This window comes from Natrix helvetica (assembly GCF_964273705.1).
Source record: "Natrix helvetica genome assembly, chromosome: 3".
Lineage (NCBI taxonomy): Eukaryota > Metazoa > Chordata > Lepidosauria > Squamata > Natricidae > Natrix > Natrix helvetica.
The window spans coordinates 30,549,404-30,576,521 of record NC_138549.1 but is presented as its reverse complement, the minus strand read 5'-3'; the positions used below and the strand labels follow the sequence as shown (position 1 = coordinate 30,576,521).

The following is a 27,118-nucleotide window of genomic DNA, read 5'->3' as shown; positions in this document are numbered from 1 at the left end:
TCGAATAATTATACATAGTGCAAGAGTTGATAAGTTGTGCTTGTTTTGCAATCTTGGTAACTTCTTCTTTTTTCTGTAACAGCTGCTGAAATGTTCACAGATTTGGAAAATGCATTTCAGGGAAAAATAGATGCTGCATATTTTGAGACCAGCAAATACTTGCTAGACGTGCTCAATAAGAAGTACAATTTACTGGAGCATATGCAGGCCATGAGACGCTATTTGCTCCTTGGTCAAGGAGATTTTATTAGACATTTAATGGACTTATTAAAGTAAGTAGATTTTAGAGGAATGACTCTGTTGATCTGTGATTGCAAAAATTGTCATTTGTCACCTCAAAATTTAAGGCATGATGCTTTTATGAGATAATTCTTTGTGGGATGTATAGAGTATTACTTTGTAAAGGATTATTATTTTCCTTATAAAATGGGAGAGGAATTCATCAATATAGGAATGTTCTGCGCATATATACATATATATATATATGTTACGGTGAAAGTCCGAAATCTGGTGAATGTCGACATTCACCGGTGAATGTCGACATTCACCAATCTCGCTTGGTGTATGTCCGAAATATTTGCTAAATGCCCTTATTTCTGACTTACACCGGCGAATGTCGACATTCACCAAGTACTAATGGTGATGTCGGAGATTTATTTGTTCTTCTCCGTATTTCGGTGACGTAACGTTTTCGCCTCTCTTTGCGAGAGGAGGAGTGCGAGAGGATCGCCTCTCTTTGCGAGAGGAGGAGTGCGAGAGGATCGCCTCTCTTTGCGAGAGGAGGAGTGCGAGAGGATCGCCTCTCTTTGCGAGAGGAGGAGTGCGAGAGGATCGCCTCTCTTTGCGAGAGGAGGAGTGCGAGAGGATCGCCTCTCTTTGCGAGAGGAGGAGTGCGAGAGGATCGCCTCTCTTTGCGGGAGCTTATATATACATATACACATATACATACACAAAGTTGGTTTTTCCCCTATTCTTTCTTTAATTAAAGAAAAATGCAAAAAAAGAAATGTATCTGTGAAGCCCAATATTATTTATGTTATATCTCTTAATCTTTCATTACTTTATTATTTCATTCAGTGATATATCACTCTACTTTAGAATTAACACTATTTTTTCCAGATTCCATTGGGTGACATTTGGTTCTTTTAGATTTTGGTGGAACAGTTTTCCCAAATACTAAAAAGCTGATCTCTTGTATGTGTTCTTTTAAAAGTTTTTGAAAGTTCTTCATATGATATTAAACATGTGTTCAAATTACTTTCAAATGAGCGTGCATAGGATTGCAGCCTGACAGCCAATCCTCTGTGTACACTCAAAAGTAAGTTTCTTTTAGTTCAAACAGCTACATTTACTGCATAGTAGATGTTCATAAGATTGCACTATTAATTTAAAATACAACGCTTCTCATTCGCTGTATTCAAAACTTTATTAAATTTACATTCTACCTTTTCACTAAGATAACTTCAGACATGATTAGACTTTATATATACATTATAAAATAGAGAATGGATTGCACTATTTCAATTGTTTATGCATCTGCCATTAATAGTGTCAATCAAATCTTTTAAAATTCTGTTCTTTTTCCTACATTAATTTTAATTGATTCTTTCAATCTTGTTTTGTTTTCCAGCATCCTTGATTGTAAATTTGAGAATAAGAATTGCCATGACATTAAATTGATAATGTATCTTCTGGTTATTTATTGCCTCAGCAGCATGCAGGCTGCCAAATAAATCTGCAGATATAAAACTTTAAATTCTGAACTCTGGATTTTATTATTCGGTGGCTGCTATCACTGAATAATATTTTGACAAAGAGAAAGTAAAGACTACCTTTTGATGAATATATCATGATATATTTATTTAAATGTCTATTCAGATCCCAAGCTTTAAAAACTCCTGGATCCCGTACGTTTAAATTCAGCACCCCACCTACTCCCCTTCGTGTCAATATTTTTAAAAGCATCTTGGATTTTCTTTTACAATGGCATTTCAATAGTATAATGGCAGACTTCCTACATGTTACTTTTCTTTTCCTTCAATAATGCCAATTTTTCATTACAAAGGATTCCATTTGCTTGCCAGACATCAAAGAGACATCTATTTGTCCAAGAACTGAATTGATGTAACATCTCTACACTCAAGTGCAGCAGGGAATGATAATGAGACAGAAAATTGGCACAACATTTTGGTGTGTCAAACACTGGAGAGTTGTGAATTAATGAAAATAAACACTTTTTGACATAGAATTTTTAATTTGCTATTTCAGATTCTGGGAGTATTAGTTTTGGTTCTAAATATTCTTTAATGCAAAGGGCACAACTGCATAGTCTTTGTCACTAAATTTAAATTGAGGCATCTAAAACACTTTTTGGAATCCAAAAACAGTATTTTCTTATCAATTTTTAAAATACGTGTTTTGAACTAATTGATTCTAGATAGGACAACCATCTTTTATATAAAAGAGTTCCCCAAATCAGTAGATAATGTAGCTGTGGAATCTTCTGTAGCCATTTTATGTCACTTGTCTCTCCTTTGCCCAACAGGGTATGCTTGTTTAAAAAGAGGAAAATAGGAAAATCCTTTAAAAATAGGAGCAGAAGGAAAGAATAGCGTTGGATTATACCTAATCTAAAAAGATTTTATATTAAAGATTGTGTTGCATTGCTACTAAGTTAATTCAGATATGACCCGAGGTTTGAAAACACTGTCAGTTTCTGTATGTGTTCAGTTGAACATGAATGGAAAAAACTCCTGTGGTAAGCATCTTCATTGACTTCTGGATCCTGGCCCCTGGATCTAAACTGAAATATGAATGATTGGTAGATTAGAGGTGTTGCTGTTGTTGAAATTTGTATCTCGAGTTTTTGAATTACAAAAAATAACGGGATGTAGGCAGGGGTGAAATCAACTTTCCTTCGGTACCAGCTCGCAAATGTGAGCAAGCGTCAAAAACAGGACGTGATGAGGTTTCGCGGGTGGGCGGAGCCTCCCGCTGTCACTGCTACTGGTTCGCCTGAACCGGATAGAATTGGCTGAATAGCATCACAGGATTTAGGAAATTTGAAAATGTGCATTTTCTTTTGTGCCGTTTGCCAAATTCTGATAGAGGCATCACCCCAGTATGGTGTTGTTGTTTTCTTTTAAAGAATTCACTAAGATAATGTGTTCACTGATTGTAAAACTATTGCATCTGCAGCTGGATGAAAATGGGGTATAGTAATGATGATGTATCTATCTTTTATTTATATTATTTAAAAATAGGCCAGAACTTGCAAGACCAGCTACAACCTTGTATCAGCATAATCTGACAGGAATCCTTGAAACAGCTGTCAGGGCAACTAACGCACAGTTTGATAATCCCGAGATCCTCAAACGCTTGGATGTTAGACTTTTGGAGGTATTTTTGAGCCATTTTAGTATCTCATGATAACGTTAGATTTGATTTGTCAAATTTAAAAAAGATATGCTTTGAGGTCAGCAGTAATCAAAGTGCTATCATGTTTCTGGATTGTCAGATTTTCGTGACCTTACAGTAATTGTTATTTCACTGAAAAATGAGTTCTAATACTATTACAGAGTTATAGATATTACAGAACAACATATTGGATAAGAAAAACATAAAGCTACAATCCAAATTAAACATACTCATAATGTATATGGACTTACCGTGTTATGTATTATGTCCTAAATTATAGTTCTGCTGAATTTATTCTGATGCAGTTTTGTTAGGTAAAGTCTGATTTTTGGTAGTTTTCATTTCATCGTTGTCCTTCTCTTTGCTTATCTGAACAAAAAATATCACAATTGTATTTCCATTATTCTGTGTGTTGACAAACAGTGTAATCTCCTAGCCTAAAACCAACATTTTAAGTTCGCTAAATAAGGTTGGTCTTTCTTTTACCCACTGTGTGTTGACAATTGATCATTATTAAATGCTAGATCATGATTACTTTGGGAAATAGCTAAATAACTATGTAACTGATTTGCTTAAATGTTTATAACTTTTTTAAAGGTGTCTCCAGGTGATACTGGTTGGGATGTTTTCAGTTTAGACTATCACGTTGATGGGCCAATTGCAACGGTAAGGATGTATAGCTCAGTTTGTCCATTTCTGATCTTCTACTTAGAATTACCTACGGTACTTAGTTCTCTCAATACTTGTTATTAAAATAGCCTTTGTACTTTTAGAAGTACATGATTAAAGAGATTGCTTGATATCTTTGATGTACCCATTGTATTAAGAGTACAGCCAAAATCTCAATTTTCCTAAATTATTAATGAGTGTTAAAATGCTACATTTTAAGACCTTCATTATTTGAAATAAATAATTCATTCGCTCTGTTGGAGATTTTAGAAAGTACTTAATAAATGGATTTTCATTTTCAACCATTATTCTAAAACTGTAGCAACTAATTTGGGATAATTTGTGTGAACTGTAAAATGTATTTTAGGGAACCTATTTGTACTCTTTAAATAAATCTGATATATAGTATTCATTAAAATAGATGAGAAAATAGCACCATTGTTCAAAATGCTTTTACTATATGTAAAGAATAACAGTGCTCTGTGAACAAGGTGTCAAAAATGAAACTTTGGTCAGAAGATATTTGCTGCATATAGTTTAATCAAAGGCAGATAATATCTAACTTAACATTTGTTAATCCATTTGTATATTCTATATCCTTCTCTAAGTTATGAATAGTTACTGAGCTATGTAATCAGTTCCTTAATATTTAATTTTTGTTGTAGCATGCTGTTAACTATTTAATGTATTTTCCTTTCATTATAATAAACTTTCACGTGTTGAGAATTGAAGGGTAGTGGAAGGGTTTTATTATAGCTATAGTTTATAATATAATATTCTTTAATGTGATTATTCTTTAAACAAATCAACCCAATCTATATAAGGAACATAATTTAAAGCTATATAAATCATGGAAATAAAGAAGCCTAGTAGACATTTGAATCTTGGAGAAGGGAAGTATATAAACATCTATCAATATAAACAACTGTGGCCATATATATCTGTCTTTGATACGTCACTCTTTCACTTTCCATCCCCCATTCATGATCTAATTGTTTAAGGTTGCTATGATGTCAAATAAAATATGAAAATAAACATAGTTACTTATGATTAGAACTTTAATATTTTAGTTGATTTTCTATATTAGGCAAAGATGTCAAAATCTAGAATATTTGACTCAAACGACTAAATTTTTTTGGATGATAAAATAGGCTCTTGGCCTTTGAAGCTGTGCATTTCTCACATTGACCTATGGATAAGCGGTGGGGAAAGCAAGCAACTGTTTTCTAAACACTTTTTGATATCAAGTTAGATGCAAAAACCTCTCTCAGATTTTATCAAATGATCTTTCAGTTAATGAACAAAAATCATTATTTCAACAGGCATTAAAACATAGTGTGAGGCAGAAAGGCCCAAGGAAAGGGAGATTTTATTACTTTGGGACAATGCTAGCAGCTGAATCTTAGCCATCTGTTACAACATAAAGACTGATTCAGCCAATAAAATGTTATTTTTTTATATCACCGATTAGTTCTAGTATTGAAACAGCATAGAGAAATTGTAGGAGGGAATTAATGGGATTCTCCCCTCCCTATCCATTCAGATAAGGAACTGAAGTAGTAGCTAATTGTGACTGCAGCACAGACCTTAACTTTTTGGTGCATTCAAAATATGTGTACTGTATTTAGTAAAAGGTTTGCCATAACTCCTATATTTGGGCTGAAGCTGCTCTGAGGAGCAGGTACAAAAGCACTTGAATCTAGGGAAGCTGAGATAAATGAACCCAGAGCTTCTTTTGCACAACACAAATCCCCATCATGCTGTTTTCCTTGTATTTATTGTAGCACAGAGGAACAAGAGAAATTCTTATGTACTAATGTGAGACTTCTTAATAATAAGACTGTAACTTGATTGAGTCTTTGTGTTGAGATCCCATAACTCAGCTTCTTGAGTCAACAATGATCTTAAGCTATTGCACTATCCTTTTAATAGAGCTACTTGAAGCAATGGAAGCAGCAGTACTTGAGATTTTAAAGGTTGTGATCGAATATTGCTATTATTTGCAGATGTTTACACGAGAGTGTATGAGCCACTATCTGAGGGTGTTTAACTTCCTATGGAGAGCAAAACGGATGGAATATATTCTTACTGACATATGGAAAGGACATATGTGCAATGCAAAACTTCTAAAAAATATGCCTGGTAAGGGATTAATTTCAGTGCATAATTATAGCAGTTTCTGTTTTTTTTTAATCCATAATTCTTCAGATTATCAATAGAAGGGAATATTCTTCAGGTTATTCTGGAAGTTTAAAGTCAATTTAGAGTGAGTTTAGAGCAGGAGTGTCAAACTGGTGATCCGCAGGCCAGATGCATCACTGCCAGGCCATGCCCACCCCAGCTCCGTGAAGGGGGAAAATCTCTCGAAATGTCATGTGACGACAACGTGACGACGTGAGTTTGACACCCATGGTTTCGAGTATGTTGTTAGAGTAAGTTTCGTACATTGTGATCATTGAACTGATTTATAGTTAAATTCAAAATGAACCTCTAATGATGTTCTGTGTGTAAGGTTTAGATAAATTTGCTATTAATTGCCACTGTGTTACAACAGAAAAAACCCAATTGCATCGTAGTATATAAAGTTATGGAAATTATTTTTTTTTACTAATTGGCTACCTTCTAATCTTCATATTCTGAATAAGTGTAGAAGTCTGTTTCACTTACTATTGGTTAGAGTTTCTATGTGGGTAATAATTTATCCTTATGTATTTTCTGTTCTGGGGGATTACTGAGCAAAACCAGAATTTTGTCCTCCTTCCATCGTTTGCACAGAAAAACCCATAATACTGACAGCTTGAATAGTTCTTTTTATCAGACGGGGGCAATATTTGCAAACTAGCCCAATATTTATTTATATAAATTGTATTAAATTTGTAAATACCGTAAATAAAATTTATTTATACATTTTATTTATTTACTAACCAAACACAATGGGGAAAACTTATCACATTCCATAGACATCAGCAAGCAAGTCGTACTTTACAAATTTGAGTTTTTAATGTCAATGCTTTCGTTTTTCATCTTCTCCTGTCACTCTGGCATTGCAGGGCTCTTTATGGCAGCCTTGATGTGGTAGAGGGGCTGCTAAGTTAGAGTTTATTTCATCTGTAAGGCATCTATTCAAAAAATGATGCAGTTCTTGACTTCCGGTTCCGGCGGCTACGGCGACAGGCAAGCCTTTGCCTGCTCCCGCTCTCCCGGTGGGCTTCCCCCGCTTCTGGGGGGGCACAGGATGCCCCGGAGAGGCGTCCTGCCGAGGGAACGGCTCGCGGAGGGTCCTGGCATCGGCGGGGGCTGGCGGGGGCTTCTCCGCTTCGTTCTAGGCATCGGGGAGCAGTTTTGGAGGGCGCGCGTGCGTCTCGCTCCATGCTGATCGGAGAACGCACTCTTGAACGAAGCAGCGGCAGTATGGTGAGAGGCTTCCTTTCCTCATTCCCTCTCTTTTGAATTGATGGACTTTTCAGCACTTTTAAAAAGTTAAACTTTCGGATCCTTGCTAGAGGTGTGGCTAGAGGGAGGGGGATTTCCCCCCCTCCCTTGGACAAGCGGCTTGAGAAGATTTTGCTTTCACCCCCAGGGGAAGGAGGAGGGGGGAGAGCCAACTAATGATGCCTCACCCCCATAAAAGTGACTTTCATTGGACTTAGCTCCAGAACTTATGGGTGAACTGAGAACTTTCTGAACTTTTAAAATTTTATTATGCCTCTGAGCCCAAAGCTGGCAGGGCAAGATGGCACACTTCCGTTGTCTTCATGAACTGTGAAACCTGACTCCACCTTTAAAATTCAGGCTTCCGGTCTTTGTCTCCGAGTCACCCAGAGGAACCTCTTGTGGATTGTTATTTTTTGAACTCTTTGGAGAAAAAACTTTCATCTATCGCTAGAGTGACTAAAGAAACTCCCACCTGTTTGGATCCTCTGCCTTCTGAATTCGCCTGCCTGCTCTACTTCTCCAGCTGCCCAGTTTCTACTTTGACTGATCTCCTTGCTTCATAAACCATGTCTCCAAAAAGACCACCTCCTGGAAAGCCTGGTTTTGCTACTTCTGCCCCAACGTCTGCAACGTCTAGCCCAGCTACACAGTCAAAGATAACAGAACTGATGCAACCCAAGACTACAGAGATAGACTTTCAACAAATGCTTCAACAAATTTTACAGGGCCAGGAGGAAATTAAGAAACAGTTAAGGGAAATGAAAGATGAAATTAAAGAGAATCAAGCCCAAATCTTTAAGAACTCACAGAGACTGGACCTTGTGGAGGGTGGGGTGGCGGAGGCGAAAGGGGGGGTAGAGGCTTTACAGAAGGGGAACAAAGAACTTGACATCCAACAAATGAAAACAGAGTTTGAGAGAATGTCCTTTTATCTTAGATTTCAAAATGTAATAGAAGCGGATGGGGAAAATATAAGGGACATTATGACTAATATTTTAGCTGAATATATACACAAAGATAAACAGCAGATGGAATGGGAGATAGACCTAGCCTATAGAGTGAATTCAGCATATGCCAGAACACATAATGTACCCAGGGAGGTTCATATTAAATTCCTTAGGAAAACCACAAGAGATGAAATTCTGGGTGTACAAAGGGGGCAAACACTGACATACCACGACAGGGAGATAACCATTCTGAAGCAGATTCCCAAAAAAATTAGGGAAAAAAGAAAAAGCTATTCGCAATTGGCGAATAAATTATACCAGAAGGGGGTGTGGTTTAGATGGTTGATGCCTGAAGGTATACTGATATTCTGGGAGGAGACAAGAATCAGAATCAACACACCCATAGAGGCACAGGCCTTTATGGAAAAAAATAAAGCGAACCTAGAAAAAACAGAAGACACTACAACGGTCATACAGGACACGGGAGGGGCCGGAGCTCTGCCAGTGGGGGGTGAAGGGGCAACACCAAGAAAGCTCAGATCACAAAAATAAATAAGAAAACCACAATGTTATAAACAGACCGAAAGTAATATTGAATTTATAACTAGACTATATATTATAACTATATAAACTGATTGAAAATTATTTTTTCTAGAATTAATATGCTGATTTTTTATGATTATGTATTAAGGTTTGATATTTTGATGTAACCCAGGAGTCTGGAGAGAGGGGGCGTCTGCCACACTTGCAACTGCCAAAATTTGTAACCATTCCACTTACCCTTTTCCGCATAAATGTTTTAAAAAAACAAATAAAACTTTTTGAAAAAAAAAATGATGCAGTTCTTCACTTTTATCATTTGTGACATTGCCATTTACAGAAAGGGTGGGTGCTGTTTAAGACACTAGGCTGGCAGAATATGTGCATTAATTATCTGCAACTATGGATATGCTGAATAGGAATATTCTTACTTCTTTATTCTCTAGTATCAGGAGAGGAGCTTTTGCCAAAGCAGCGTATAATGACATTTCTGCCACTGAAATCTTCTATTGAAATCTCATTGTTTTGGTTATGTTTATAATGTATTAGGTTTATTTTAGAAACTGGCAGCTCTCTAGTCTGAGTTATTTTATCCATCTGCAAAATGAGGATAATATCACTTGTCTTCATTACAAGCAATTTGCCAGATACTCAAAATATAGGGGGAAAACAAAATATTATTGTGATTATATTGGGTTCTGACTTTCTTCATGTTTTACAACATAAATCTTTTAGCTCAAGATTGATGACACTGTAACAGTTCAGAGATGGAAATGAAGAAAATATTTAGCGACTATTAGCAAAACATGAACGTGCCCAGAAAAGCATGAGAAAGAAACTCAAGATTGCCCCATCTTGATTCACTTTAATATAAGAGGGAAAGTAGAATTATGTCAGGAATTCTACTTTCTTTCAAGAATCTATTATTATAGTCTACTACAGAGTTGTAGTATCTCTTGTGATGTTCATTTCCTGACTTGGCCTTTATTAGACTTCCATAAACAGCCAGCATAGTAATCAGAATTTAGCTCACTTGCCAGTTATTTACTTGGAACAGGGATAGATGAATAATGAAATGTGGTTTGGAGGAGAAATTATATAAAGTATGTTAAATAAGAATCTGAAATTTTTGAAATAGCCTTTATAGATCCACAGAGCACTGTTATATGATTGAGCTGTATATTTCTCAAAGTCATTTACATTCTCTTTTTAGGTGACTAGAATTTTGTGGACTTTTTAGTTTACAATTGCTTATTGAATATTATTAGCTTCCTTGAATTTTCATAAACTGAATATAAGTATTCTAATTAATATGTAAGTAATAATCCTTAAAGCTCACTTATTGATTAGGACAGGATTTCACGTATTTTTCGGCAGCAAAGCAAGGAAATCTCTCAGATAGAAATATTCAATTTAACAGATTTCTGAATTGCACTCCTAAAGTTAATCATAAGGCAATCCTCGCTTAGCAACCTCAATTGGGACCGGCAATTCAGTCACTAAGCCTCATGGTTGTTAACTGAAACATCACGTGACTATAACTTAGTTTTGCCCATGATTTTACTTCTGCTTTCTCTATTAACTCTGGTTGTCGCAAAGTATGTGAGTAACAATTCTGTGATCATGAGACCCTGCAGTGATCATAAATATACACCAATTGCAAAATGCTTCAATGGTGATCTCATGACTGTATGATGTTTTGATGGTTGCAAATGCAACAATTGGTTATGTGATTTTTTAAAAACATCATTGTAATTTTGAAACAGTCACTAAACAGGTTTGTTAGTAAGCAAGGGATACCTGTATAGGTTCATTAAGGAGTAGTTCTTCAAGTATATAAGAAGTTTAAATTTCTGAAGATTAAATGAGTATTTATTTTATAAGCAGCCATACTGGGTATTGTTAGGTAATTTTAAAAATAAATTAATATTGTGAATATTTATTTTTTAAACATCTGAGAGCTTATAAATACTAGTTTAATTGATTAAACATTTTGATCAATTAAATGATGTTAATGGAAACTTTCAGTGCAGTTCCAACATTACACATTTCAGAAATAATGAACCATAATCCACCAGATGGAGTCTGGAAGCTGGGTTTTTTTTTTTTTTTTTTGACAGTCTAGAACTGATAGAAAGTGACTGGCTCAAAATCACCAGTCAGCTTCCATGATAAAAGAGTAGAGTAGAGTAGAGTAGGATAGAATAGAATAGAATAGAATAGAATAGAATAGAATAGTTTACTGGCGAAGTGTGATTGGACACACAAGGAATTTGTCTTTGATGCATATGCTCTCAGTATACATAAAAAGACAAGATACATTCATCAAGAATCATAAGGTAGAACACTTATAGGGTACAAATAAGCAATCAGGAAACATTCAATATCAATATAAATCATACAAGCAATAAAGTTACAGTCATAAGTGGAAGGAGATGGATGATAGGAACATATAACCATGCTCCTAGTCTAGCTCTTTAACCACTATACCATGCTGGTTCATGAGACTCAGTTTGAATCCTTTAGTAGACCATTCATAATCTTTGATTAAGAGGCTGCTATCCATTATGGTTTGATTTAGGCTGAAACTTACACAAAAACATGTATGTCTGTGCAAATGTGTTTACCAGTATTTTGCCAGAAAGCCAAGATGGAGAAGGGGGGCATCAAAACTGGATGGAGATGAAGAGGGGGCTAAATGGACAGGGAAGAACAAAACCCTATTCAGGCATTACAAGGATTAAAAGCAGCTCAGTATGCACCCCCTTTTAAGCACTAAGCTAAGTCTATCAGATCTGAGCTGCAGAAAAAGCTAGATTTTCTGTCTCTTTGCTATCAATAAATAGTCATTCAGATTGCGTAGCCCTACATAAGTTAATTTTGAAGGCATCCATGCTTTTCACCCACAGTATCAGCAGTAATTCACACCTTGCCGATTCCTTTATTTTCAATAGTTTTACTCTTATCTGTGATATAAGACTATCACATTTTTGAAGTAACAAGCAAACTGTTTCTAACTTATCAATATTAGAGGAGATCAAGTCTTAGAAACAGTTATCTTTAGAGAATGCCCTGCCAGATCATAAGATTCACAGTTTCTGACATTTTTATATATTGGATATTAATCAGTAGTTCAAGCAGGACTAAGTAACCTATGAAATTATAGTCCCTGGGCTCTTTATCCATAAGTTGTGACTATGGTAATAGGTACCCCTCAAGTAATTGAATAAACTCTTTAGCCACATTGGTTGGGAATCATAGTGTAATACACTAGAGCAGAGGTCTTCAAACTTGGCAACTTTAAGACTTGTGGACTTCAACTCCCAGAATTCCCAGCAGAGCTGGCTGGAGAACTCTGGGAGTTGAAGTTCACAAGCCTTAAAGTTGCCAAGTTTGGGAACTCCTGCAGTAGAGGGACAATAGGAAAGCTGCTTTAACAGTTCACAATACAAGTCCTGAATCAAGGTTGTGGATCTGAAGTGAAATTGTTTTTTTTAGTGTTTTCTGCTATAATATTCATACTTCTGTCTGCCCTTTGCTTCAACAGCTTTGATGGTCTTAATTCAGTAAGAATGCTGAAAATCTTTCAGCTTCTGGCAATACTTTCATGCATTGTTTCAGTGTGTTATATTCCTGGTATGACTCCTTTTATACTAGATGTTGTGGCTTTTGTTTTTTGTGTATCTCAAGTACTGTAAAACATTTATTGTATAGAAAGGAATATCTACAGGGTAGTCATTCTTTGACCTTTCTCTGACACAGGTGGGCTATGGCAACCAGGTAGGCTTTGCCATCCAGTATGCAAAAGGAAAGCTTTGGCATGGCTTTATCTTCTTTTGAAGCTTGTTCCACATTTGAGTACCCTTGACTGAGAAAACCTTATCTCCTTTCCTCACAAAGTTTGGCCTAAACATTTCAGCAAAGCTCTCTCCCAAAAGAGTGTTTATAATCTCTGAGGATAAGTCTTTCCCTTCCTGTGTTGAGCATAGTAGCTACTGGAAACCACTCGTCAATCCACCTAATAGGAAAGTCACCTTTCTTTTGTGAATAAGCAAGAAGATGTCTCATGAGTTGGAGTATCGGCCCTGGCCAAGCATGAACATTCCTCTAAAGTAATATGTTTATTAGAACCCCTAGGCAATATTTATTATTTCTTTAATGAAAGGCAATATAACTTTCATTGTTCTGTACTATCTTTTTAAAAATAAGGTGCAGTGAAGAGGAAATGAAAAAGCAGAGCTGGGGATTAACAGATTCATCCATCCCTAATTATGAGGAACCATTGCCTATCTTTTGGGTTTTGTTCTCCTGCCATTTGAAATACTTCCCTTTCCATGTTCTTGCTAACAATTTGGGGGAGGGTTCTAGCTCAGTGGAAGAGCCAGAGCATTACATTTTGAAGGTTCCAAATTCACTCTACACGTGGGGTTAGGAAAAGTATGGAGATGTGCTGTCAGGCTTACGGGACTAAGTTAAATAAACCAAGTATCTTAGTAAAAAGCAACATTGCTTCATTTATTATATGGAATGTATACAGTCAACTTTGTTTTCTCACTTGATTCTACTTGATATATTTTGGAGCTGTCATATTATCGTTAACTGGAAACAATGTTGGCTACTAGAATTTATAGCTTCCATTTATTGGATTAAAAAGATTATGGTGTATTATAGTATATTATGATTTTTTTCTTTCTTTGAATATCCTTGATTAGTTGTTATATTTTATACCTTTCAGAAGAGGTTCAGGTTACCAAGCTCAGTTGTATTTTTTTTTTTAAAATGTTAGATGAATCAATCCCTTCTAATTTTTAATATACAAATATTTTGGATTTCTTACAGAGCTTTCTGGGGTGCTGCATCAGTGTCACGTTTTGGCATCAGAAATGGTCCATTTCATTCATCAAATGCAGTATTATATTACATTTGAGGTATTCTTCAACCAACCATTTTGTAGTCTGTTTTGTTTTTGTTTTGAGGAGGAGAAATGTGTGTAGTGCCGTGGAGAGTAGAGAGTGTGCTAAATAGAGTTTCTGGAGGAAGAGTATTATTATACTGAATTCTTAAAATTATGCCTTAGATCCTGGAATGTTCATGGGATGAACTGTGGAACAAGGTCCAACAAGCTCAGGATCTAGATCACATCATTGCAGCTCATGAAGTCTTCCTAGATACCATCATATCTCGCTGTTTGCTGGACACTGATTCAAGAGTAAGCCTTTTCTCTATTTAAACATTATTTCTGTGATGATTATGCTCATCGCTGCCTTTTCTTCATTTAGCAATGTGTGCAATATAATATTTATTCAGAAGGGAAATCCCACTATTCCATAATAACAGAGCTTAGAATTGCACACCTGGATTGAGTCTATCTTAGCACTAAATGTAGTATTTGTGGATGTAGGATGTTATTTTTACATTTCACAATTTCTTATAGACGCTTCTCAATCAGCTCCGAGCTGTTTTTGATCAGATTCTTGAATTTCAAAATGTGCAAGACGCAATGTACCGAGCCGCCTTAGAGGAATTGCAGCTACGCTTGCAGTTTGAAGAAAAGAAAAAGAAGCGAGAAGTTGAGGTATAGCTCCTTTTTATGGCATTCTATGTCATATGCTTGTATTTTAATGATACTCGAATGAAACAGCTTCTTCTGTTCTTTTTCCTGAAAAGTAATGAACAAAAAGTAGAAACACAGTGTAGAAATTCCAGATAATTTCTGCTGATTTTCTGTCCTCCAGGGTTCAGAAACCAAGCAAGTTTATGATTTTGTCCCATAGTAATTAATCTTAAAAAAATCAGTGTACTTCCTTGTGGATACAATGGAATAAATGTGCACCTGTCGATTTATCTCCCTATTTTTTTTTAATTGCATTCTTAAGGGTGAGTGGGGAGTAACAGCTTCAGAACAAGAAGAAGAGATGAAAAGAATGAAAGAATTTGAAGACTCAATACCAAAAATGTGCTCACAGCTGCGACTACTTACTCATTTCTATCAGGTATTTTTGTTTAAATTAAGAACATTTGATACGAATGGATTAGTACTAAGTATCTTTGCCTAAAATAATATTTCAATGCAGCATTATACAGACCATTTAATGTAATTGGATAGAAATAGTAAAACCTCATGCTGTATGATTCCATTATGACTGATAAAATTGGTAAACAGGATGTATTCTTAGAAGAGTAAACAAAAACATCACAGAGATTGTCCATATATCTGACTGCCTACATAACTAATTATATTATGAATTTATATCAGATCACTACTGCTATAGATAGATAATACTATATCATCATTGAAGTGTTTTTCTGGAATAGATGTCACCACCACCACCACCATGTCACTAATTTCATTGAGTTAACTTTGCTATTTCTTGAATTGCTTTTCTACATTAAAAACTATACAATAGTTCCAATAGACATTACTTGTAATGAATGGAGACATGAAATGTTTACCTGCCCTTTACAGATTATCAGTTTCCAGTTAAAGCTTAAGAGGGGAATTTTCAAAAAATTGCTGTAGAATAGAAATAAATTGCATATCATAAAAACTCTTAGCCGCTTCTGCCACCATGTCCAGTTGCCCAGGGAAAATAGTTTCTCATCTTTCTGGCATCTAATGATAGTGAGAAACTGCTCCTTTTGATTAGATGGTCAATCAACTAGTTCACACCTGAGCAGAATTGTTTGAACAAGAGGTAGGTTCAGTTTAGGGCAGTGGTTCTCAAATAGTGGGGCGCGCCCCCCAGGGGGGGCGCGAGGCTCCGTAAAGGGGGGCGCGAAGGCTCCCTTTCCATCTGGGTGCAACGGCGGCGGCAACAGCGCGGCGGCGGCGGCGGACTGGAGTTTCCCGCCAAGGTTGCCTGTCCGACCAGCCCCCGCTGGCTCCTGGCTGAGGGAGGAGCTGCCGCTCCGCCTTCTCCGAGCGGGATCCACGCCCTGCAACTGGCCGTGAGGGGAAGGTTTTGGCCAAAAACCGGGCCATTTTTGCCCATTTGTTGCTAGTAGAATGCTTCTGGGGGTGGGGGAGGTGAAAAATGGGGTGCACAGATGCCCCAGGAGGCACAAAAAATGGGCCCCTTTTCAACCCCCCCCCCCACCTTCAGAAGATGATAGAGAAAGAGAGAGCTAGTGAGAGGGAGGGAGGGAGAAGTGAGACAGAAAGAGATAGACAGAGAGAGAGACACACACAGAGAGAGAGACAAGAGAGAGACAGAAGGAGAAAGAGGGACAGAAAGAGAGAGAGAGGAGAGAGAGACCGAGAAAGACAGAGAGAGACAGAGAAAGACAGAGAGAGAGAAGAGAGAGACAGAAAGAGAGAGTGAGACACAGAGAGACAGAAAGAGACAGAGAGAGAGGAGACAAAGAGAGAGAGACAGAAAGAGACAGAGAGAGTGAGAGAGAGACAGAGAAAGACAGAGAGAGAGAAAGAGAGAGGGAGACAGAAAGAGACAGAAATAGAAGGAGAGACAGAAAGAGAAAGGCAGAGAGAGAGAGAGAGAGAGAGGGAGAGAGACGAGGGAGAGAGAGAGACAGAGGGAGAGACCACTTGGACTGTCTTCGCATCTGGGATGCATGGGTCTTTCCCATTGAGACAAGCAGGTGTTGTTTCTAGAAATCACTGCATGCAGGAAATATATGTGTGTGTTTGTGTGTGTATGTTACGGTGAAAGACCGAAATTGGTGAATGTCGACATTCACCGGTGAATGTCGACATTCACCAATCTCGCTTGGTGAATGTCCGAAATATTTGCTAAATGCCCTTATTTCTGACTTACACCGGTGAATGTCGACATTCACCAAGTACGTTTCCCCCTCTCTTTGGGGAGGAGGAGAGCCAGAGGATCGCCTCTCTTTGGGGAGGAGGAGAGCCAGAGGATCGCCTCTCTTTGGGGAGGAAAATACGTTTCCCCCTCTCTTTGGGGAGGAGGAGAGCCAGAGGATCGCCTCTCTTTGGGGAGGAAAGTACGTTTCCCCCTCTCTTTGGGGAGGAGGAGAGCCAGAGGATCGCCTCTCTTTGGGGAGGAAAGTACGTTTCCCCCTCTCTTTGGGGAGGAGGAGAGCCAGAGGATCGCCTCTCTTTGGGGAGGAGGAGAGCGAGAGGATCGCCTCTCTTTGGGGAGGAAAGTACGTTTCCCCCTCTCTTTGGGGAGGAGGAGAGCCAGAGGATCGCCTCTCTTTGGGGAGGAAAGTACGTTTCCCCCTCTCTTTGGGGAGGAGGAGAGCCAGAGGATCGCCTCTCTTTGGGGAGGAGGAGAGCCAGAGGATCGCCTCTCTTTGGGGAGGAAAGTACGTTTCCCCCTCTCTTTGGGGAGGAGGAGAGCCAGAGGATCGCTTCAAAGGATGCCCCAAAGAGAGGCAAAACGTACTTTCCTCCCCAAAGAGAGGCGATCCTCTGGCTCTCCTCCTCCCCAAAGAGAGGCGATCCTCTGGCTCTCCTCCTCCCCAAAGAGAGGGGGAAACGTACTTTCCTCCCCAAAGAGAGGTGATCCTTTGGCTCTCCTCCTCCCCAAAGAGAGGGGGAAACGTACTTTCCTCCCCAAAGAGAGGCGATCCTCTGGCTCTCCTCCTCCCCAAAGAGAGGCGATCCTCTGGCTCTCCTCCTCCCCAAAGAGAGGGGGAAACGTACTTTCCTCCCCAAAGAGAGGCGACCCTCTGGCTCTCCTCCTCCCCAAAGAGAGGGGGAAACGTACTTGGTGAATGTCAACATTCACCGGTGTAAGTCAGAAATAAGGGCATTTAGCAAATATTTCGGACATTCACCAAGCGAGCACATACAAGTGTCATTTCTTCAGTGTTATCACAGAAGTGAGTACACCCCTTAACATTTTGTAAATATTTAAGTATACTTAAATATTTACAAAATGTTAAGGGGTGTACTCACTTCTGTGATACTCTATATATAAATATATGTATATATATGTTCTAGCTGTGCTCCTTTAAATCTTTTCTGCTACAGTTAATAAAGCTATTCTTTGTTGTAAATTGATCCACATTTTTCTTTTTTTATTCTCTTATACGTTAATAAGGATACAGTGTTATGCAGAGGTGTACTTATAACAATTTTATAGACAAATGATACTATTTACAGTCACGCGGGGGGGGGCGCGAAATGTTTTCTTCTTCCTAGGGGGGGCATGACAGAAAATAATTGAGAAGCACTGGTTTAGGGAGTGGGGGATTTCTCCTATTAGAAGCCAGCAGACTATAGTCTATGGGAAGCATTAAAGTGGTGTTGTTTTTCATTCCATCCCAGCACCCCCCAAATACATTGGGAGGAAGCTGGAGATCAAGTGAGTAGAATTGGTTTGTTTTTGTGGCTGGCTGACAAACAGTCGCATCTCTTTAACACAGAGGGCCTTGTCTCACTCACTGAGAACTTTGAGGCCTCCAGAGCCATTCCAGGTGTATATTTAATCTATAATATTTTATGTGATAGAAGGGAAACTTTCATCATATTTAGGTATTTAATATAATAATACACATATCTGCTCTCTCTTATGGAAGTCCTTTTTCTTTCTTTAAAATTAAATCACAATTTAATTTAATTTAAATCACAATTTTGAGAGGTGCATGTACTGTGTATATGGAAGAATTCCAAAATCAATAAACGAGAACAGGTGCTTTACAGATAATCCCTGGATTGATTAATATATTTATGTTTTTGAGTGCATGGATACACATACAGAGGCTACGTATGCAATCATATATGCCTACATTCATATAATATGAATAGATATGAATGAAGGAGAAACATGACAAGATAAATAACAGCAGTCATGTTCTCAATATCCAAACTGAATTAACTTTTATTAAATAAGTTAAAATGGCTTAAAACAGATGTCCTTAATTTTACAATTTACCTTCTGTCAATCCATACTTTACTTTACCAAACTACTTTATTTATTATTCCAGCTTCATTTCAAGACTCTAAATAGCTAACATTACTGTTACAGAAGATCAAAAGGGGAGGGGAGATAAATCAGTTAATATAAATATAAGCAAGCTGATTCACACATACCCCTTTCAAAGCAGCATGATCTTTTCCCCAAACATCTTTCTGAAGAGCCATGCTTTTACAGGTCTTTGAAACTGTAGGAAGGGAAAGGTGGTTTAGATATCTGTTGATTGGTTGTTGTCACTCGAAGCACATCCAACCAGGCTCAGATTATTTCACACATTATGTGAAGGCCCACCTCTCTGGAGAAGGCTGTATTGATGGGAAAGTTAGTAGGAAAAGGGAGATGATGATCAGCAGCAAAGTAGATAGATTTGATTACAGCAGCAGTGGTACAATCTTTGAAGGTCTGAAGGGCCAGATTGGAAAGATCATCCTGAAGAAGAGCTAAGGATGTAGTTGCTGACAGAGACTTGATGGCACATAGCAGTTAATCGTGATGTGCTAAATTAACTTCAGAACGATTCTTATATGCTATATATTCAATTTCAATAAACCAATTTCGTTGTATTTAAGTACAATGACGATAAAGATTATACTTATACTTATTCCTGCCCTTTCTGTTTCTTTATTCTTTTTATTTTGAGCCCTGGTTGAAAGATAGATCCCATTATCTCTTACCATAATGAAGGGTATAAAGGAATCTTCCATAACTGTCACTCATGCAATCCTCTCATATTTTTCCATGTTGCAAATCAAACTATGGAAATATTTTTAATCAACCAAAACCACCATTATCAAAATCATAGTACAGGAGTACTATCTACTATAATCAATCAATGGCTTCTGACTAACTTTCATTGCTTCTCTTAAGGAACCATTTATTCTTCAACATTGGTTAGATGAAACATTTTGAACATTTTTTCTCATTCTTCAACTTAGAAATTGCTTTTTTCCCCATTTATAGTTTGTTTTCATTGGAGCTTTTCTTAGGTAACAGTAAGTTTTGATGTGGCTTCTTTTTTTCTTCACTAAAGAAGCTAGTTATATTACTTTCCTTTTTCTTTAACCACTGTTTTGGCCCTTTTCCCTATTCAAAAAAGTTATGTTTTCTTGAGGCTTATTTATTTCTTTGAGATACCCTAACTTTCATCTATTAATTTAATATGGAGATTCTTATTTAAAATAAATTAATCTGCTATCTTGACTCTGTTTAAAATTGCAGTTGTGAGAAAACCTGTTTCATCATCTTCTAAAGGAAATTCTCCTTAGCCCTGTCTGTCCGTTTTTTTCAACAATTGACGAGCTTTCTAACCTTAGATTATATATAAGATGTTAATGTTTCCTCTAAAGCAGTGCTTCCCAAGCTTTTTCCTTCATTACCCAAAACCGCTTATTCAAAGTCCTTTTTACCCAATGTAGGTAAAACAGTTTAAATGTCCCTGTTGTGATTGGGTAATGTGTTCATGTGTTGTTGAATCAAATAAACCCAAAAACCTAATACCCAATATACCTAGGTTTGGGAAGCACTACTCTAAAGAAATCAAAACTCATTTTAAATTGCTTATAAACTGATAATTTGAATAGTGAAGAGTCAGCTTATTCCTTTCAAATTTCCTTAGCAGCTTTCTGCTAACTCCTCATAGAATCAATTTCATAAATTCCTCTTTTTGAACTTTCTCTTAGAAGCTTTTCAATACTGTTCAAGAAAGTATGAGGTAAAGTCTTTAAGCTGTGATTTTAATAGGATGTTCCGCTTCTATTTGAAAATACTTCCCTGTCATATTTCTTCCTCTGGCTCCTTTAGCTTTTCTATTTTGTTGAAGTAATCTGACTGGCTGTGGCTATGCTGGTTCTCCTGTGGATATCCTAAATATTTCCCTCTCTCAGTTCCTCACTCCTTTCTGTGCACTTTCTAGCAATGTTGCTTGTGTGGTGAAAAGCCTCATCACTTTTGCCCTCACTGTGAGAAAGGAAGTCTCTCTCTTCCAGCTACCTTGGTCGTTCTCCAAGGTATGACTTCCATAACTGTTAGGTCTTATGTCAAGGATCTGTTTTCTGCTCTTGTCCTTTCCAATTATAGCATCTCCAACAAGTTTTATCTCACAAATTGTTCAATTATGCTGTTTTCCACTGAGCTCTTCTTTTGGATCGCTAACATCTAGTGTAACAGCTCAAAACCTCCCCTATGGTGGTTACCACATGCTTACATGCCCTCTTTTCTGCTTTTCCTTATTTTTCTTTCTCATTTCAAAAATTAAAGCCGAATCCCCTTAGCCAGGGATTTCTCTAAAGGAGTTACTGGTTTTACAGATATCACCAATCCGTTTTTTAACTTGGACATAATTTTGTTTTTCTTCTTTATTTCTTTAGATGGATCTGAGGTAACACAATTGGGTGGGGAAGAGAGAGAACCGTTTAGTTGGTTTTTCATGAGTAAAGAAAGGAATAGGATGAGTTTTTATTAAATAATTTAAAATGAGCTTATGTTTTATGATTTTTGTAATGAGATTAATGCTTTTTGAAATGTGACTTTCAGTACGAGGCCCTTGGTTTGAAGTTATACATAACCTGCTTTAGTATTTAGTAGTATTTAGTACCACTGTTGCATTAAAATTATCAATTTCTTCTAATCTTTTCCCCTTTTCCTTTCAGGGCATTGTACAGCAGTTCTTGGTGCTCCTGACCACCAGTTCTGATGAAAGCCTCCAATTTCTTAGCTTTAGACTGGATTTCAGTGAACATTATAAAGCCAGAGAACCGAGGCTTCGGGTATCTTTGGGCACTAGAGGGCGACGTAATTCACATATATGATTTTTTTTCTGCAGCAAACATAACCAGGATCGCTCACCTGGCTCACTCAAAGTGTAACTTGTTGGATGTAGCAGTGATGGTAGAGAGTATGAAACCAAATGGCATGCAGTAGTGTTTGTCATTCTTGCAAACAACCTGTTTTCAGTCATGTGGTTGTGCAACACCAGTAGAGAAAGCAAAAAACTTTCCTTTCTGTATTTAATAAGTGTTACAACTAAGTGGATTTAAATTGTTTCAGTTTTGTTAAGATATTGGAAAAAAAATCACTATATTTTGTTTGGATTGCCTGAGGAACTATCCACTGTAATTTTATATTTGTCTTTAGGACATCATTTCCACTTATAGTAAGCACTGTTCCCAGTTTCCATTTGAACTTGGAAACCAGTTTTATGAAAATTTACTGCTGGTCAAAAATAGGTATCCAAGGTGTTTGTTTGGGGCTTTTTTTTTTAGTAGGGAAAATATGTCACATAAATTACTTACATTAATATTTTCAGCATTTTCAAAGCAATGATTTATTTTTCCAGAAATTTTTTAACTGCTTATACAGAAACATATTAGAAACATAACATGCACAAATATCCTAAAATAAAGAATTCAGTGCTCTCAAGTAATTGAAGTTGTAAATATGAAATAGATGTGAATGAAGTATTTTGTGTTCAAATCGGATGTATGCAAAATTAATTTGGATATTGAAGACTACTTATTTCTCTTTCCTTGCCTATTTTTTCATTGTAAATATTTATATATTGTTGTCCAAATATTACAGGGAAACACTTTTGTAAAGAAGCTGCTATATATCAAGTCATTCAATTATCCATTTGTTATATTCACAGTTAAAATCTTAGAAAATAAACACAATTATCTTTCAAACACTTTATCTGTTTCTTCTAACTGGAAAAGTGCCTGTTCTTAAAAAATAATTATATAATAAAATTAGTTTTGAATGTACAGGCCCTTCTTTTCTTTACTTTGCCTGATAGCTTATCAGAATACATAATATGTCTCAAAAAATGGGAATGCTGACTCTAAACTGAGTTCATATTGAGGCCCCTGTATGAGTTTCCTAGATGAGCCAAATTTCAGTATCATAGGCTACAAAGCCAAGGGTATCTTTATTATTTTTGAGTCTCTGAAAAAAAAAAGTATTTTTTTTTAATTTGTTTTATTCATATTGTGGTTATTTTAAAATAGAAAACAGCAAACCCTCCAAATCTCTGTATTCTTCCCTATATTTCAAATTCTTTTTCGGCTCACATGTATCAGATGTGTCAATATTCATCTTGTTGTTTCAAATGTGTTTCAATTTATCCAAATTGTTCAATATGTGTGCAGTTTTGTATGTCACAAAAAGTTATTTGTCATTGCAGAGTGCATTACACTAGTTAGGCCTACTTTCCTAATTAGAAAAGTGCCAGATAAAGAATTTGAGCAAATGTTATAATTAAATTAACATGCTTAAATTGGGCAAATCCAAAAGCTAGATTAGTAACTCCTACAACTCAAAAGTATAAAACTACTTTTATTATTCCTAAGCATGATTGCGGTATGATTCATTGGCATACTATAGCGTTTCATCATGATTACTCTTGGTAAAAACATTTGGACTAAATGCTTCTGGGCATTGGTTAAATAGAATAAATAACTCTTTACTATTCACTTGCTTTTCTAGTCAGAGTATGAATCTGGACCAGAATCATATTTGTGATGCTGAAAACACTTACACTCTGTGCCATCAAACTGGGACATTTTTGATTCATTAAAGTTTTTGTTTATATTTGGAGTAATGAAATTATCTGATGAAGGATCATGAACCCCATTTAAACTGGTATAATATTGATGCTTAGATAACTGAGCAGTGTGTGTTCTTTTGGGTTGTGTGGATTTTGGACTACTCCTGGAGGATAAATAATGGCCTGGTTTTTTTCTGTAAGAAGTACTATCTTTCTCTTGATATATTTCATAGTCCTGATTCCTGGGTGTATTATATTGTTGTAGACTATTATAGGAAGTCCTATTCAATTTGAAAGGTTTAGATTGTAGTTTTAAATTCTTATATGTACTATAATTAGGTGATTCCTCTAATGATTCAACATAGGGCATTAATTCTGTTTGTTTTGCTGGGCAGCTAGGGGAAGAAACAGACTGAATCTCTAAAGGCTTTGTAAGATCTTCACCATCTGTTGAAAGAAAAATTCCTGGTGGTGAGCGGTTATTGTTGTTGTGATTTTCTATGTCAATAGCATCGTAGACTGGTGTTTTTGGCTCTAGTGGTACCATATTGTTTGTTTCTGATTCCTCAATTTTTTCTAATTCTTCATGTTTGTCTGATTCCTTATTTTTGACAAATTCATTCTTCTTGTCAGATTCTTCCTTCTTGTCAGTGTCAGCATTTGCTATAATTGGTTTCCTAAAATGATAAAGGAATAATTTTAAACAAAACTTATTTATAAATAATTATTATAATAACTTGGGAACAACCTCAGCTAAAAGACCATTATTGAATAGATTACAAATGATGAAACGCAACTTTCCCTGTGTCTTTTCCAAGAAAGGAAGGTAATCTTTTAATCAAGTTGCCATTTTTCTTACTGATTCCCCCATTTCATTATCAGTCATAAGGGAGAGGGGGTTATTGCATATAAAAAATTCCTAGCCGGCAGAAGGATATTCTGAAGACTGCATTTGAGATGCAAGAATTACATGTTGGATGGATAAGCATTTAATAAGCCCATACAAAATACATATTTGTACTTCCTGCTTCTCATGAGACATAGTTTTTTATGCTTAACATCATGAAGTTTAGGCCAAGAGACAAGGCTCAAGGCCTTAGAAGGGAGCATCATGGCTGAACTGGGATGTCCTCCTTCTACAGCAGTGTTTCTCAACCTTGGCGACTTTAAGTCCTGTGGACTTCAACTTCCAGAACCTTGGCGACTTTAAGTCCTGTGGACTTCAACTGCTGGCTGGGGAATTCTGGGAGTTGAAGTCCACAGGACTTAAAGTCGCCAAGATTTAGAAACACTGTTCTACAGGATATTCAGTCTCAATGTCTGAGTCTTACATGGCTGAGTTGCATTTGATCGGCAGTCTCTACTACTGCATCAATTTGACCTAACATGTTATATCTATGTTAAAATATATATAAGTGGTATGGAGTTGTTAGGATGGGAGTTGTTATGATACAGAATGACAGCGATAGGAGGGGAGAAGAAAATGAAACAATAACTTACTGCTTCTTCACTAACAATGAATTGTATATGTGTACAAGGACTATCACTGCTAAGATCAAGCCAGAAAGAGCTACACAGGCAATAATGATGTGCTTTAGTAGTTGTTTAAGATCTGCAGCCTTTGCTCTTTTTTTATCCTGAATACCTAAAGGGATATAATAGATGACACAGAATAGTATATCATATTTTCCATAATGTAACACTGACCTATCATATGCGCTGTAATTCATGAAAACATTTTTATAGAAAATGTGCTGATACCTTTCAGCATTTAAAGGCAGATCACCCATTTGATTCACTTAATGTAAAGCAATAGTCCCCAACCTCCGGGCCATAGCCCATTTGGCAGGTAAGCATGTGCAGCTTCATTTGCATGAGCAATTGGTGCTCACGTGTGTAAAGTTCCATTTGTGTGAGTGGTGGGTGCTGGTGCGCCAAGCTCCATTTGCACAAATGGAGTTCCACATGCTCACACATGCACCTGCTGTTCGCCCCTGCTGTTCCACCAAGCTGGAAAAGTTGGGGACCACCGATGTAAAGCAAAGTGCTACATCAGTGATGGCGAACCTTTTTTGGCTCGCGTGCCACAAGTGGGGGGAGCGCAGGGGGGTCGAGTGCGGGCGTGCCGCACCCATAATGCAACGCGTGACACACACCCCAGTGCGCATGCGTGCAAAATGTGCGAACCCCCCCCCATTTTTACATGTTTTTTTTGCCCTCCCCATGCTCCAGGGGCTTTATAGGAGCCTGGGGAGGGCGAAAAGAGCCTCTCCCAAACCCCCGGAGGCCTTCCGGAGGCTTCAGGGACTGTCCAGAGGCTTCCCTGAAGCCTTCGGAGTGCTTAAAACCTCCGGACTTCCGGTTTGCTCGGAGGGTGGTTTTAAGCGTTCCGAAGGCTTCAGGGACGGTCCCTGAAGCCTCGGGGGGGGAGGCTCTTTTCGCCCTCCCCAGGCTCCTATAAAGCCTCTGGAGCCTGGGGAAGGCGAAAAATAGCTTTTAAAAAGGTGATCTCAGCTGGTCAGCGCGTGCATGCGCACTGGCCAGCTGACAGGGCAGCGCCTCGCGTGCCCTGACAAATGGCTCCGCGTGCCCCTTGTGGCACGTGTGCCATAGGTTCGCCATCACGGTGCTACATGGTATCAGTTCTTTGCTTGGTTATTAAATACAGCTATGAAAAACCACACAGGTCATCCTTGCTTACTGACTGCTCATCCAGCAACTGTTCCGAGTTACAACAGTGCTGAAAAAGATTTATAATCGGTGAGCTTTACATTTGTGATCTTTATAGCTACCTTCCTACAAGCAAAGTCAGTGCAGAAGTCATAAGACAAGTCATAATCATGTGACATTAAGCTTAACAATTGGGAGTGATTTACTTCACAACTGCAACTAGAAATGATGTCATAAGTTGGGTACATGGTCAAGTAGTGTTTCACAAATTGCTTAGCACAAGTTGAAGCTACCGATCCCAATTGTGGTCACTGATTGAGGAATGAAGCTTATTTTGAGATCCCCCCCAGCTGTTTCTTTTCCCTAAATCAGTCACTGCAGTAATAATTCAGATGTTCCTGCTTCCAAGAATATTTTAAAAGCTTGGATCCTGAATAGTAGCATATAATTAAAGTAGCATATAATTCTAAAGTAAACTTTACCAGTTATCTCCACAGCAATAACAGCTTCATTACTAAATTAAATCAACAGTTCCTCAGCAAAATACCATAATTACTTCTGTACCCTTACCTGAGAAATGCTGTAAAGAGAGGCTTCTTTTACAATCTAATGCCAAAAACCATGACCTTTGGAAAGACTTAATGCTGCCTTCTATAGGACTGAGCTCTTCTAAGATTAATTATTTAGCTGCAAAGTCTTTTACAGTTTGAAAAGAGTAGGGGAAGGGAAGAGAATCAGAATTCTGATGCTCATCTCAGTTGTCATGTGAGCATTAGGAAGCTCAGAAGCTTATTCCAAAGTTTGAGCCAAAGCTTAAGCCAGCATGCATAATGAATTGTAATGTAATCACTGCAGTGCCAATGAGGTTGAACAATTGTGGTATTCTGAGAAAGAGTTCAGAAGGGCCTCCTATAAACAACTGTCCATTTTACCATGTACAATTTATTATAATAAATTTACCATGCACAATTTACCACTTAACACATTTACCATGCATA

At 37.4% G+C, this 27,118-nt stretch overlaps 2 protein-coding genes across 2 annotated transcripts in view; one reads left to right on the top strand and one right to left on the bottom strand.

The window, feature by feature from the left end:
* TUBGCP3 (tubulin gamma complex component 3) overlaps nt 1–22,677 on the top strand; it is a 76,622-nt gene extending 53,945 nt beyond the window's left edge. The window contains exons 14-22 of the mRNA XM_081946426.1: nt 83–272; nt 3,264–3,399; nt 4,015–4,083; nt 6,093–6,228; nt 13,848–13,936; nt 14,086–14,217; nt 14,443–14,583; nt 14,885–15,001; nt 21,559–22,677. Of these exons, the coding sequence (XP_081802552.1) occupies nt 83–272; nt 3,264–3,399; nt 4,015–4,083; nt 6,093–6,228; nt 13,848–13,936; nt 14,086–14,217; nt 14,443–14,583; nt 14,885–15,001; nt 21,559–21,717 (1,169 nt within the window). The 3' untranslated portion in view covers nt 21,718–22,677. The remainder of the gene's footprint in view (nt 1–82; nt 273–3,263; nt 3,400–4,014; nt 4,084–6,092; nt 6,229–13,847; nt 13,937–14,085; nt 14,218–14,442; nt 14,584–14,884; nt 15,002–21,558) is intronic.
* The window catches only part of LOC309389618 (uncharacterized protein), a gene marked incomplete at its 5' end in the record, with an annotated part of 36,334 nt that continues 31,187 nt past the window's right edge, over nt 21,972–27,118 (bottom strand). The window contains 2 exons of the mRNA XM_081948170.1: nt 21,972–24,127; nt 24,951–25,095. Coding sequence (XP_081804296.1) covers nt 23,386–24,127; nt 24,951–25,095 — 887 coding nt within the window. The 3' untranslated portion in view covers nt 21,972–23,385. The remainder of the gene's footprint in view (nt 24,128–24,950; nt 25,096–27,118) is intronic.